Source organism: Fusarium musae, chromosome 2 (assembly GCF_019915245.1).
Source record: "Fusarium musae strain F31 chromosome 2, whole genome shotgun sequence".
Taxonomy (NCBI): Eukaryota; Fungi; Ascomycota; class Sordariomycetes; order Hypocreales; family Nectriaceae; genus Fusarium; species Fusarium musae.
Window position 1 is genome coordinate 4,185,359 of NC_058388.1, and position 13,880 is coordinate 4,199,238.

Sequence of the window (13,880 nt, forward strand, 5' to 3'; positions counted from 1 at the left end):
TTTAAAGGTTAAAAGTAGCTTAATATAATATTAAAAGATTTAAGTTATAAGGTTAAGTTTATTAAAAAGTAAAAATATCTCTATAGTAATATATAAGGTATAGCTAATAAAGTCTTATAATAAAAATAATATAATATAATACTTATTTTTTAATATATTATATATAAAGTATTATATATAATACTAAAAAAATATAATAACTTTAAAAGTAAGTTTTAAAGTTATATAATACTATTACCTTTAATTTTATAATTTAATTAAATAAATAGCCTTAATTTATAAATATAAAAAGATATTTCCTTTAACTTTAGTAAATTAAATACCTTTTTTATTATTACCTAATTAAAGTAATTAATACTAAAGCTTTAACTTTAAAAGCCTAATTCTAAATAAGCTAAAGATTATAAAAACTAGTATAAGATATAATATTATATAATTAATATTAATAATAGCTATAACTATTTAATTAAAGTAATTAATACCTATATATCTAGCCCTTTAACTAAAATCTATAGCTTTAAGTTTAATATTATATTAATCTTTTAATTTTTCTTAAAGTATTATAAAATTATAAGAAAATACTTACTATATATTAATAAACTATTAATAATATAATAAGTTAATTTTATAATTTTTAACTACTAAATATAACTATTTAATATTAATAAAAATAGAGCTAAAAATAAAGCCTTTAATAACTATATTATAAATTAAATATATATATTAAAAGACTTAATAAATTACTTAAAATAAGGTTAATACTTATTAAAGTAATAGTAAGCTTTTATTAATAGTATTATATTAAATAATAATAATAGTTAATATTAGCTATAATTTATAGAATTAAAATATATAGTTATAATAATTAAATTATAAATATAAATATTATATTATAGAAATTAAAGGCTATTATAATATAAAAAAAAGGAAATAAAAAGGAAAAAAAAGGTAAAAAAGTAAATTAAGAAATAAAGGTTTTAGTATTAAAAGAAAAACTGTAAATATTAGTAAGCTAAAGCTAGCTTAATAAGTTAATAATAGATTAAATTAGGTTATAAGGTAATATAAAGTAATATAAGGAATATAAATTAAAAGTAAATATAGTTAATAAATACTTAAGTAAGTTAAGTTTATAAAATAAATAGTATTTAATAAAAATAAAGTATTTATAAAAGTTTTAGAAAAATTAACTTAATTATTATTATATAGCCTTAAATTAAGCTATTATAAGGATTTAATAATTCCTTTTATTTATTATAAAAATAAGTAACTATTCTTAAAAGGCTTTTTAGTTTTATTTTAAAATTATTTTTTTTTCTTTTATTTACTTATTAAAGTAACTTAATTATATAAGTTATATATTTAAGGTTATATTATTATATATAAAGAAAATCTAGTTTTTATTAATATAATATTATTTATATACTTTTAAAAGCTTTAATTTAGATTATTAAGCTATTTATCCTTTTTTTAAAGAGTAATTAAGTATTTAAAAGTAATAATATTCTTTATTTTAACTTTACTTTTTAAAAAGAAAGAAAAGCTAGTTTATAATTATTAATAGCTTAATAAAGTATTATTAAAAGAGTAATTATTATCTTTAATATAATAAAAAGCTATAAATAGTTTTAAGTAGCTTTTTTTTTAGGTTTTAAAAGAGTTTTATAGCTTATTACTATTCTTTTTAATTAATTACTTTAATTCCTTTTTTTATTATTAAAAAGTAAGTTTTATTTTTAATTATTAGATTTTCTTTTTTAAAGTAATAATATAGCTTATATAGTTATATTAATTAGTTAAATAAGTTATAAATTTAAGTTATTTCTTTTTTAAGATTTAAGTAAAATTACTAATAACTTATAAAGGCTTTATTATTAACTTATTAACCTTAATATTAAAAGTAATAATTTTTTATAGTAAAACTATTATATTTAAGTAGCTTAAAGTAAAAGCTTTAGAATTATTATAAATAATTAAAAATAAGCTAGGTAAATATAATAGTATTATATTAACTAAAGCTTAAGGAAATTAAAGTAAAAACAGAGGGGTTTTTATAATATACTTAAAGGGGGTTATAGAGTTATATATTAAGTTAACCTATACTATCTTTAAGCAGCTATTATATAATAATTATAAATTTTTTAATTTTTTAAATTACTTAATATTATTTTAAATTATTTAATTAGCTAATTTAAAAATAAAAGTAATTAATTATATAACCTTTTTATTTTAAAATTTAAAGCTTTTTTTTTAAAAAAAAAAACATATACCTTTATATATACCTTATAGGTTTAATAGTATTTACCTATAACTTAAGCGTTTTTCTTAATGCCTTATAAGCCATTGCCTAATCCTCTCTCTTAGCTGCCTCTTCAGTACCCTTAACCAGGCTTATATGTCGACGAACTTTAACAGAGAATGACAACACAGCAGCCAGGTCAACATTAACTGATACAGATGGAGTTATTGCTGGTCCCAGAAAATAGTGTCTTTCAAAAGGGTTTGAGATCCATACAAAAACGCGCCTGACTTGACCTCTGATCGAGTACAGGATATCTTGATCTGGATCCGCCGCCAATCCAGCCAGACGTTCAAGTTCCTTTCTCCCTGATAGCTTATGCTTCTTTGCCTTTACTTCAATCTCGTCCAGGACCATCCTGCTGGCCAACACGGCGAACTGAGCGATGAGGCCTTTGTACTTGGCCACCTCGTCCGCCTCACGGTCGAGATCATGGAATCGACCTAGTTCAGAGCTGAAATACATAGCAGTCCACAAAAACATATATACCTCGGTCCGACGGCTTCGATCCTCATCTTGAAGCTTCTTCAGCTCTGTAAGGGTCCTGGCCAAAGCGATAATCCATACTTGGGCAAGTATAGTCTTTCTGCAGTAGAACTTATCGCCGGTACCATGCTCGAGCACAGCGGCTATTCGCATCGGTACCTTTAGATGGGCTATGTCGAGGTCGATGTGCAGAAGACCTGTCATGTAGGCAGATGCAAAATTGTCGAATTCAAGCTCGATCTCCAGGTCAACTACTCCCCATTCGCGATCATCTTCCCAACAGTCCCAAGGCCATCTGTTGATAGGTCAGCAAGACGAACCTGCAATAATTACTACGTGCACGAGGAACTCTGTTGACTTACTTCTTCCCTCTATAGCAGTAGTATAGTACAAATGCCTCATTAGCTGTCGATTGAAGAGAAAAGGAGTTAGTTTTATAGGCAGGATGTTGCCTGAGAGGCAAAGGAACCAGTGGATTCAAATGCATGATCCCTCGGCCTGTTGGGATCAATGATTCCGGCACTTCAGTGAACTCTTCAAGCATTCGGCCATCAACAAGTCTATCTTTAACGCGGTCACACATGGTGGTCAGGAAATTGCCAGCGGGTGACGATGGTTCCGAAAACTCGACGTCTTTATGTAACAGAACGCTGGCGCTGGACAAAGCCAGGTCTTCAACAGGTTCGGCTACTTCAGCAACATTCATTAAAGTCTCAATGTAGACGCGTGCCTCTTCTGTGAGCTCGGTATTGTCTCCATAAGGGGAATCCGAGTCGAGCACCGTGTGCACAAGCCTTGTAGCCGCAGATTTTCCTAGAACCTTAGCCACTCTTGTGCTCCAGATGCAAGAAATGGTGAGGAGATCTTTGGTGGGCAAAACACCCATGAAAGGCGCAAGTAGTATGGGTAGAAACCCATCGCCGCAGTCCATACTTCGCAGATTCTCATAAACACCCTCAAGTAGCGTTCTGTTGCTTGGCTGTTTAGATTCATCGTCGATATCCGAAGTGCCAAAGCTCGCAGGAGGTGTGGTATGGCGGCTTGAACGAAATCCAAGTAAGAAGCTATGCACATCTTTCGGAGCTCGCGACCAGTAAAGCCCACTTTGAGTCATAATCCCTATAGCCTGGGGATTTCCGTTCGCCATCTCAACAACGGCCTCAAGGCAATCTCTCTATTCTTGTGCTTTGTTCTTTGCCGTTGTCTCAGGAGATGAAGGCTCGTCATTATCAGTGACGCGGTCCCTGAATTCGGGATCCATCACCAACAGAGTCGCTGGTCAAGTACGAAGCCCCGAAATTTTGTATAATTTTGACTTACTCAGCCATCGCTCTCGCTTGCGCGAAGCAAGAATGACAAGCGCACCAGACTTGGATAGCTTGGAGGTCAGATCCATGAACTGGCCTTGTTGTCGGTTGAAGTTCGCTGAGTCGAGGTCGTCAATCACGATCAGACATTTATGACTCTCGAAATACTCATAAAATGAGCTTGTATCATCCGAGTCTAGAGTAGAGTTCGGAACAAAGCGGTGTTGCAGCTGTTGTAGCATGTCATCCTTGTTGAAAGATTCGCTCGGACTGAGATTTATATGGATGGCATCTTCGATCAAACCCGAAGCCTTTCACCATGTACATAAATGATCCAACAGAGCCGTCTTTCCAATGCCAGCCATTCCATAGATCAATAGCGGCAGCGGCTTTCCAGGCAAAAGTATGGATTCTATATGGACAATGTCATGTTCTCGCCCATACAGAGAGTTAGTATGGCTCTGCTCCTGCTTGGGAGACTTGCAGTCAACACTCAAAGTGGTAGATGGAAGCCAGTCTGAGTTGACATACGTCAACGCCACAAAATCGCAAATTGGCTTCTCATCGCCTTCGATTCCCCTCAAGTGTCGTCGAGCTGCTCGAGCCGCTTCCTCCAGTGGGAGCTTCTCATGAATGTACCCAGTGTAGAGTGATCTTATGAATACCCCGGCATCAATTTCAGTGATGTGATAGGCCAAAGCAACCACGGTACGTATGCCACTGCTCAAAAGTACTGTAGCTGCCGTCTCGATGGCGGACCTGGCATGTGGACAGGGAGCAATGACAACATCCTGAACACCATGAAGCAGAAGCAGTGCGGCAACTTTAATGGCCGCTTTCAGGTCCCCCTCTATCACTTCAGACTTGTTTTGGTTGACGAATTGGAAGTAGATTCTACGAGTTCCGGGCTCAGACTTTCGAGGGCGCTTGTGGACAAGCAGCATGTCTAAATGAATGATGGTGAAGTAACCTTTAGGGTGGGATTCAAGCTCAGTTTTCAGGGCGCGGAAAGATCCAGGTCGTTTTAAGATGACGTTGTAGAATTTCCTGCCGCCAGTAGAACAGTACGCGAGACTGGGTGGGAGAGCTCGCTGGCATGGGTGGAACGACCAGGAGCACAGCATGACAGCACAAGAACCCTCCTTTGCCCTTCGTTCTCCGGGCCAGCAGCTCCGTTCTCTTTTTCGTCCTGGTCGAGAAGTTCGGGAGTGCCAGTAGCAAGTGTTTGCACCACGCTGACCTCCATCGGCCGCATCGTAGGTTCCCATACCTCGAGCCGCTCGAGGAACTCCCAAAGGACCCGTTGCATGGGCATGTGATCCTCGGTATTGTGGTCCTCAGAGTTATTATCATTGAACCAAGGTTGCTCCGCAATACGAATGACTACTTTTTGTCCGTGAAAGTCCAATGGAGAGTTCATCTGCGCCTCCAGTTCACCCATCATGTCCTACACATGTTCGCTGACCCAGCCCCCTCCCCATGGTGGCTTAATGTGGCCCGGAGCACCAGTTTTTGCCAGAAGGAGAAGAGACCGGATGGTAATTGAGGTGTTAGATCCGGGTTGAGATGTACCGTCGTCTCTAATGATGTTGACGTCGAAAAGATGCAAACCCTCAAGGTCTTCCGATTGGGAAGGGCCAGCATTCCCCCGGGCGATATTGATAGTGATCATTTTATTGCTTTTGACTTGTGCATTTGTTCAGCAGGCTTCCTCTCACGTTCCAGTCTGATAAGAAGCAAAACCTAGTTATATGTAGTCGCCGCTGTTGACGCAGTAGTCGGCACATTTGCCGAACTGTACTGATGAGAAACGAACATAGACTGCCCCCATTGGAACTATATACGAGAAATAGTAGAAAAGACCCACGCCGGCAGGGGTTAGGGCAGCAATGATCTACAATGGTTTTCAGCCCTCCTAGAATAACTGTAAATGCAGTCGAATCGGTCTGTGCTCTCCTCGGAATCTTGTCCTCACTTGTGATCTGAGGAATTGCTTCTTTGGTAACTTTACATATAACTCCCTTGCATTCGACCATAATATTCACACCGTCATCGTCACTATCACAACGCCTACTGAACAAGCTGGACCGTCGTTCTATCTACTCCCCCCAGAACGATATCTACCAGCATCGGCCTTATCAACCTGGCTCGGCCGGATCGTCAAAACTTATTCCGAGCCAGATGCAAATTTTGTGCCGGATGATCCGAAGCCCTTTGTAGCACATGGACTTGCAAGAAGCACCATCGCCAACGCCAGCCTCGCTGCATTATCACAGCGGAACAAGTCGTTCGCTGCTAAACTCGGGGCAACGGTTGACGTCTCTGGAGAAACCAGTAATGGCGGGGGTCTCTCCTCTTCACTAGCTCAGAGATCGTCTGCGTGCGTCTTCATAATTACGATCAAGTTTTTGATCGGTTGATACAGCATGAGGGGACGAGATCTCAGCTTCAACGGATGCTAGCTCGTGGCGGCAATGCTGGTTTCATGGTTACTGCGGTGCTCATCTATCAGGGTGCAACTTTCACGCACTCAAGAGAACGCGGGGCTACAACATCGGCCGGTGTTTCGGTGCCTGTGTCTACGATTGTCTCGAGCACTACAGGCATCATGCTTCCCTCTGAACTGACTGACCCAGGGGTTTCCGGGTCGCAAAGTCACCAAAATACAGCTGAGTTCTCCAGTGAAAGCGCCGGGAGCAAGATATTTGCTCTCCAGTACAAGACTGTGCGGAGATCGGTTGTCCAGTCGTTCTTGGGTATAAACAACGGTATGATGTTGAAAGAAAAGGGCCCAGATTTGCCGGTTTCGCAGTCTTTTGTGAAGAAACACTGTGGAGATGACGAATCTGAGTCGGAGGAGAGCGATCCCAGTAGCGACGAAGAAAGTGATCGAGAGGATGAGGTCGAGAGTGATGACAAATCTGGCGGTGTCTATGATACAGTCAAGAACGGCAAGGTCGTCCTGGAGATGGATGAGAATAGCGTTACGTGGGCTAATCCGCTAGATGAGGAGGAAGAGGGGGTGGAACGCGTTGATATCAGCATTGATGGAGAAGAAATGGAGTTTGTATTTTGACTTGGCGAAGGTTCTTCTGAACCAAGGCAGTGAAGATAGTGGATTTGACCAGTGTATTTCCTCGAGCCTCTCCCGATATCATGGTATAGCTCCTTGTTCCCCAACCTCCCTTGCTGCTATCTTCACATCCTAACATGGGTGAAACTTGATGGCAGGCGCACAAGCCGAGTTTTTCATTTATAAGATAGGCCTATATATATAAAATCTCCTTGAACCAGAATGGGGAGACATTGGTTTTGTAACTACAGCGGGCGTCGGTCATAAAACTCAAACACGCCTTATCAGGGTTGACGACAGCCATATCTAGGAACACCTCGCCAATCCACCCTAGGTACGGCCCGAGCCGGCTTTCTCCCACCTATCCTTACAGTGATACGATGTGAGACCAAGTATTTCAGGTTTCGAAGCTTCTTCCAGACTCTCATCAAATCCTTCCTCATCTGAACCTGCGCCCTCTGCAGTGGCACGCGTAACTCAACAGGTTCATAATCTTTTCACTCCGTTGTTAGCACAGCCCTATGAAGAAGGGATACTCGGGCAATGAACGTGATTTCAGTCTCAATCAGAGGTGCTTAATGCAGCTTGGCCTCATGCGCGGTACTTATGCTAGCCAGAGGACGTCTGGGACTTTCACATATCACCGCGGACAATTGCATCGGGTTTGTCATCTTTCCCCTAAGTTCTGTGTTCCATTCGACATTGCCTATCCCCCAAGAGCTACTACGACTTGAGTCTTCAGTCTCTACATATACTTCTACTAGAACCCCCTCATAGCAAAACCTATGAATACCAATGCTTACATGATGAATTATCTCCTTAAAGCTACAATCTTCCCTTATGCCCCGACTTTAACTTTTCTCGCGCTCGCTCCAGGATCCCTCTCGCCCGTGGTTCAGACCGTCCATCATATGCTGATATACCCTCCCCTAATGACCCGCTCATACATAACGCCTCTGCCAAATCCCACGCATCACATAACGCCAGGTTCGCTCCACAGCCAGCAAAAGGTGTCACAGCATGATTAGCATCGCCAATGAAAATGACGCCCATCTTATCAATATCGTCATGAGTGAACGCCTTCTTGTCTTTTGCGTTGATTGCAAACACAGTCTTTGTATCCGTCCTTTCCACAATGTCTCTGAATGGAGGCTGGAACTTATTCCCAAGATCAAGACTGCGATTTATAACTCCTTGTACCATCCCGTCGTTCTTAAGATCCAATCTTGGTACTTCTTCGCTTTCGAGATTACCGACGCCCCATACAACGCTGTTCTCGTCAACTGGGGAAAAGAAGCAGGAAATCCCGGTTCCGGAGAGCATAAAGCCCCAATCTTTGTCGATGGGCGCTGGAAGAGTTCCATCAAATCGAGCAATACCACCTCGGAGAATTGCACCGGCAAATTCGAGGTTATCATTGGGTCTGAGGTATCCTCGGAGTTTGCTATTTGCTCCATCAGCGGCAATAAGCAGGTCACAGTCCTCCTCGGTGATCGTCTCATTGCCGGGTTGTCCACTCGCGACTTGAACTCGCACTCGTCCTTGGTCCGTTTGCTTTGCTGAGATGCAGCGTGAGTTCCACTGGACCGAGTCTTCCGGTCGGAGGTTATCGTGGAGGACCTTCCGAAGATCCTTGCGTGCTATCCTAACGCTGGAAGATGGCAGCTCTTCAATTGGCTCGTGGCGGAAGCTTGCGTGTTCGTGCCAATTGGGTCCCCATATCTTGAAAGCACCCTCTCCGTTTAAACCAGAAACCGCATTGTCTACAATTTGGTCAATAAGACCGAGTCTCTTCAGGGCAATGAGACCTCCGGAAGTGTCGTATCCAGTGAGGGATAATGTGTAGCCTTCACGTTGAGCGCTAACGTCTGGCGAGTCGCGGTCGTAGATGATGATCTTGGGCTCTTTGAACTGAGGGTTCCATAATTTGCGTAGTCCAACAGCGAATGCTGAACCAGAAACACCACCGCCCGCGATGATGATGGTTTTGCCTTGGAGAAAGTGATGTTGATGTGATGAGTCGTCCATGGTTATGTTTTGTGTTGAAGGAGCAAAGAAAGTACGGCAGATGCCGTTATATAAGATTACCTGCCTAGTCTCTCATGGCTTACGCACTCAAAGTCACACGGGTTTCTCATATAAAAGGAGTGGCTCACTACTAACATGCTGTGGATGGATGTTGACTAAAAGCATCGTGGTATTTCTCACTGACGATGCATACACTGATTACCCAACTGGGTACACGGATTTCCTAATCGAGACAAGACCAGGGTAGACGAGACTACGACTGTAACTTCAGTTCTGTTATTCAGGAGTCAAAAGTTGATATCATTTGAGAATCGCAAGTTTTCTGGATATTTATTCTCCGCTGTATTGCTCGGCAGTTCTTCACTGGCATCGGGACGGTAGTAGCCCGAGGTCGGAAACCTTAATCGGCAGTCCGTGATCAAGAGGCTTGATACTTGCGTCTGTTATTCACATGCGGCCGTTTGGTCCTTGTTAGATGCGGATCTTGCCTTGAAGAATCAGTATATCAATGCATCACAACTCAGTCAAAGTCACCTTGTGTACTGAGCACATCATTTACTTACTCGCCAGAGGATGTGAGTTCCACCCCCATGAACTTGTGAGCAAGCAGACGCGGAGGATACACCACAGGGTCAAGAGGGCCGCTCTGTTACCGGGTTCAAGACGCAATCGAGTCATGTCTTGATCTAAGTAATGATGAGATTCATTAGCTTCGACGAAGTAGGTATTTCGTATATTATGAAGTTTCTTATTCCTCAGCTGAGAAGTAGCGGTGATTACATTGACGGGTTACTTGATTCGTCCGTGATTTGGATGTCGTGGAGCCAATCAGATTACTTCAGACAGAGCCAAAACCCCGAAACGGGAGATGTACTCTATCAAACCGTCCATAACAATGACTTTTTAAATGTATGCGAGCAACAGCATTTCAGTAATACCATCTCAATTTCCGTCGATTTACGGATTACTTTATTACTTCTATTGCAAGATCTCTGTTGGTTGGATCCCAACTTGCTAAAATCCACACCGTGACCCCGCATTGACACCCGCTCCCCTCCATCACCAAAAACCCCACCAAAATCTTATCATTAGTTATCATCGCCAACCTTCAAAAAACTTCACATCCAATCCATACCCTCGTCATTCTTCCGCGATGGCGTCCGATCTCTCGGCCCCTCCCGTCCTCTCGACTCCCGACGACCACATCCTCGAAGTTCCCGCCGCCGACTCCATCCCCAAATCCACACTCTCCGACGATGCCCTCCGCGAAACGTACGAGGTTGTTCGCACAGCAGATGAGATCCGCACTGGAGGATGGAGGCGTATCGGCTTACAGTTTCCGGACTTTATGCTGGTAGACGCTCCTCGTGTTGTAGAGGCTCTATCGAAGGAACTCAGCGCACACGATGCGCAGGAAGAGGGCAAGGCTGAGAGGAGGATATACATTCTTGCGGATAGCAGTTACAGCGCCTGCTGTGTTGACGAGATAGCTGCAGAGCATGTTTCAGCAGAGGTGGTAGTCCATTACGGTCGAACGTGTCTCAGCCCCACGAGTCATCTTCCTGCGATATACGTTTACACTACACATGACCTTGATTACAAGGTGGCAATGGAGGAAATCAAGAAGGAGTTCAGCGACAAGACTGTGAAGCTGGTTGTAATGGCCGATCTGACATATCAAAATCACGTTGACAAAGTGGTTTCCCTCCTCAAAGACGAAGGCTATACCGATGTGGTTTCCACAGCAGTCACACGCGACCCCGCTGCCTTGATACCCAATCGCAAGATCCTCTCCGACGAAGCTTATGACGACCAACATTGGAAGGCCTACTCGATCATCCACATCTCCGACCCGCCCTCTGCACTTCTCCTCGCTCTATACTCACGATTTGCCTCATTACACGTTCTCGCGACGCCATCTTCAACGCTCGAGAACCCCACCATCCGTACAGCAGGTCTCCTTCGACGTCGATTTGCGAAGGTGCTGTCGCTCGCTTCTGCTGGTGTCATCGGTATTCTTGTAAACACACTATCAGTCGCAAACTACCTCAGCTCAATCAATACTCTGCGCGACAAGATCGCTCGTGCGGACAAGAAGAGTTACACCATTGTCGTGGGAAAGCTCAACCCCGCGAAGCTGGCAAATTTTGCCGAGATTGAGGGTTGGGTTGTGGTCGGATGCTGGGAGAGCGGCTTGGTCGAAGATGATGCTGGATACTGGAGGCCAGTCATCACACCGTTCGAGCTTGAGGTGGCCCTCATGAGCGAGGATGAACGGGTCTGGGGCGGCGAGTGGTGGGGTGGTATCGAGAAGCTTGGACTCAACGACAAGCCTCAAGATGCGGTCAACGAGTCCAAGGATACTGTCTTGCCAGAAGAGGATCAGTTTGACGATGTCGCTGGAGGTGTTGAAGGAGAAGAGTCTGCTCCCCCAGAGTTTGACATGCGTACCGGTAAGCTCATCTCATCAGGTCGACCTATGAGACTTCCAATTCGCAAAGGCCCCTCTGCCGCCAACGCCACAGAGGCGATTAACGACGGTGCCGCCGGTGCAGCTAAGCAGAATGATGCTCTTATCAAGCGCAGTGTTGGAGAATTGGCCAGCATCAACGGTGTCGCGAGTCCTGGAGCAGAGTTCCTTCGCTCTGGTCGCACATGGCAAGGATTGGGCACCGATTTCGACAATGAAGCTAGCACATTAGTCGAGCAGGGTCGAAGTGGTGTTGCTCGAGGCTATCAAGTTGGAGAATCGGACAAACATTAAGGGAATGTTACATAAAAAGTGATACCATTTAGCATAACACGGCGTTGGGATGTAGACAAAAGTAAAAGGCGAATATTCATGGTTCAAAAGATGTATTCTGGGGTAGCTCGCTCATTGTTCTTTTCGTCACTCATGTAACAGTGAAGTCATATTATATACAATAGAATCATCGACCGAAGCAGCCTCCAGGGCCTATGCTGCGGCACACCCGTATCTAATCCTAGCCCTTCCCTTACCTGAGCTGAGCTTCATTATCCACCTCCGAAGCACGGGAGACAAAGAAACGTCATCAACATTGTATCATGTTGGTCGTCATCAGTCCATACGATTCCTTTCCAAAGAATAAGAAATATGTTCTAGGAGAAGTCATAATGCATGAGGCCGCTTTCCTTGCGGCGATCGTAACAGGGTCTCTTGACCCTTTCCCATAATGTCCCCCATGCGCAGTCCTTCATGGGGCGAAAAAGGATTGAATCCCTGGCGCGGAGCACGGTGTGTTGTTACTCGGGCGCCCATATCTAGTGCCATAGGACAAACGGAAAAGCTGGCGAGGCTGCGATCTCGCGGGTCATTGGGCCAAGGTATTGATTGTGGTACTTGGGCATACGTTGAAGTGGAGTATAGATGCATTGCCGAGAAAAGCAAACTGGCGGTGTCCCCCCGATTACTCATTTTTCAAGTCTGTGCTTCCAGCGAAGCGCAGTGGCAGGATAAGGTTCCTAAACGTAGACACGTCGAGAGTGAGGGCGGCTACGGCTGCTGTAGCGAGAGCCAGAGCGGGAGCGGCTTCGGTGGCTGTGACGGCTGGAGTGGTAAGAACGGCGAGAAGAGTGGTGGCGGTCATAGGCGCTCATGTGTCCGCCGTGCATGAAAGCAACAACAGAGGTGATGGCAAAGAAGATGACGTTCATAATGCCGAATGCCCAGCAGGCCTTGAGCATAGAGCATGGCTTGTTATTGACGAGGTCATAGCTGGGGCCGATGACCCTGACATCGCCAGCGGAGAGGTCCCAGTCGTCGCCACGTCGAATGCTAACACAGTCGGTGTTACGTACGTAGCGGAGGTAGTAAACGGCGGCGATGAAGGCACCGAAGAAGAGGGCATCAACGAAGGCGACAAAGTGAGCGTTTGTCGAGGAGCGGTGGTAGCTGAAGAGGGTGAAGATAGCCCAAGCAAGCGCGAGAACCGAGACAATAAAGAGGATGAGGATTGAATCGGGAGTCAAGGCGTTTTGCTTGACGAATCCATCGACGAACCAGGCAAGCATACCCATGCAGGGGATCTATTGATTGTCAGTTAGCCTGCAATCTGGATCATTTGCATTCCTGTTACCTACCAGAGTGAGGATCTGAAGGATCCGAAAGAAGACGAAGAACATTGCGAAAAACATCTTGGCGGTCTTGAACAACTTATGCAACTCTATCTTGATGAAATCGCACGACAGTCGCAGATGATAAGATGGGGTGTAATAACTAGTAATGCGCTCAAAGAGCGGGGAGCTGAGAGAGATGACGTGCGCGGGGGACTTGTACGATGCTTGAGTGAGTGAGTGAGATAAATAATTCAAGCAATAGATGCAAGTATAACGCTATCAGACTGAGTCAAGTCAAGTCAAGTCAAGTCAAAGTTGGTGATGGATTGAACAGTGGAATGAGAGAAAGAATGGAGGGAGGGAGGGTGTGCGGGAAGAAAGCTCTATTTTGTAGCTCCCACGAATGCAAAGGCAAGCAACAGCAACAGCAATCGTCCATCCAAACTTGTTCCCATCCTTGGTCCTGTTACCCACGATTCAAGGTGGTTGGTGCTCGAGAAATAGATGGCGCAGGACCACGCACGCCCAGAAAGAAGCTGGAGCCCGAAATGGGTGGGATGACCCTTGCAAAGGCCACCCCTGTAGTTGCAGGATGTTAGTGGTTGGGCCG

At 43.5% G+C, this 13,880-nt stretch overlaps 6 protein-coding genes across 6 annotated transcripts; 2 read left to right on the plus strand and 4 right to left on the minus strand.

Moving 5' to 3' along the window:
- Positions 1 to 2,347: 2,347 nt before the first annotated feature.
- On the minus strand, positions 2,348 to 3,932 carry J7337_003174 (uncharacterized protein; the record flags this gene model as incomplete). The annotated part of the gene is made up of 2 exons (XM_044820892.1): positions 2,348 to 3,080; positions 3,148 to 3,932. 2 exons carry the CDS (start codon positions 3,930 to 3,932, stop codon positions 2,348 to 2,350), a joined length of 1,518 nt encoding a protein of 505 aa, XP_044685192.1.
- Positions 3,933 to 3,959: 27 nt separating this feature from the next.
- J7337_003175 (uncharacterized protein) lies at positions 3,960 to 5,533 on the minus strand (the record flags this gene model as incomplete). The annotated part of the gene is made up of 5 exons (XM_044820893.1): positions 3,960 to 4,060; positions 4,106 to 4,362; positions 4,397 to 4,504; positions 4,624 to 5,166; positions 5,220 to 5,533. The coding sequence occupies 5 exons, from the start codon at positions 5,531 to 5,533 to the stop codon at positions 3,960 to 3,962; spliced, it is 1,323 nt and encodes a 440-aa protein (XP_044685193.1).
- A 1,014-nt stretch (positions 5,534 to 6,547) lies between these two features.
- J7337_003176 (uncharacterized protein) lies at positions 6,548 to 7,168 on the plus strand (the record flags this gene model as incomplete). The annotated part of the gene is made up of 1 exon (XM_044820894.1): positions 6,548 to 7,168. The coding sequence occupies one exon, from the start codon at positions 6,548 to 6,550 to the stop codon at positions 7,166 to 7,168; it is 621 nt and encodes a 206-aa protein (XP_044685194.1).
- Positions 7,169 to 7,990: 822 nt separating this feature from the next.
- J7337_003177 (uncharacterized protein) lies at positions 7,991 to 9,193 on the minus strand (the record flags this gene model as incomplete). The annotated part of the gene is made up of 1 exon (XM_044820895.1): positions 7,991 to 9,193. The coding sequence occupies one exon, from the start codon at positions 9,191 to 9,193 to the stop codon at positions 7,991 to 7,993; it is 1,203 nt and encodes a 400-aa protein (XP_044685195.1).
- A 1,153-nt stretch (positions 9,194 to 10,346) lies between these two features.
- Positions 10,347 to 11,957, plus strand: DPH2 (Diphthamide biosynthesis protein 2; the record flags this gene model as incomplete). The annotated part of the gene is made up of 1 exon (XM_044820896.1): positions 10,347 to 11,957. The coding sequence occupies one exon, from the start codon at positions 10,347 to 10,349 to the stop codon at positions 11,955 to 11,957; it is 1,611 nt and encodes a 536-aa protein (XP_044685196.1).
- Positions 11,958 to 12,676: 719 nt separating this feature from the next.
- On the minus strand, positions 12,677 to 13,348 carry J7337_003179 (uncharacterized protein; the record flags this gene model as incomplete). The annotated part of the gene is made up of 2 exons (XM_044820897.1): positions 12,677 to 13,240; positions 13,295 to 13,348. The coding sequence occupies 2 exons, from the start codon at positions 13,346 to 13,348 to the stop codon at positions 12,677 to 12,679; spliced, it is 618 nt and encodes a 205-aa protein (XP_044685197.1).
- Positions 13,349 to 13,880: the final 532 nt, after the last annotated feature.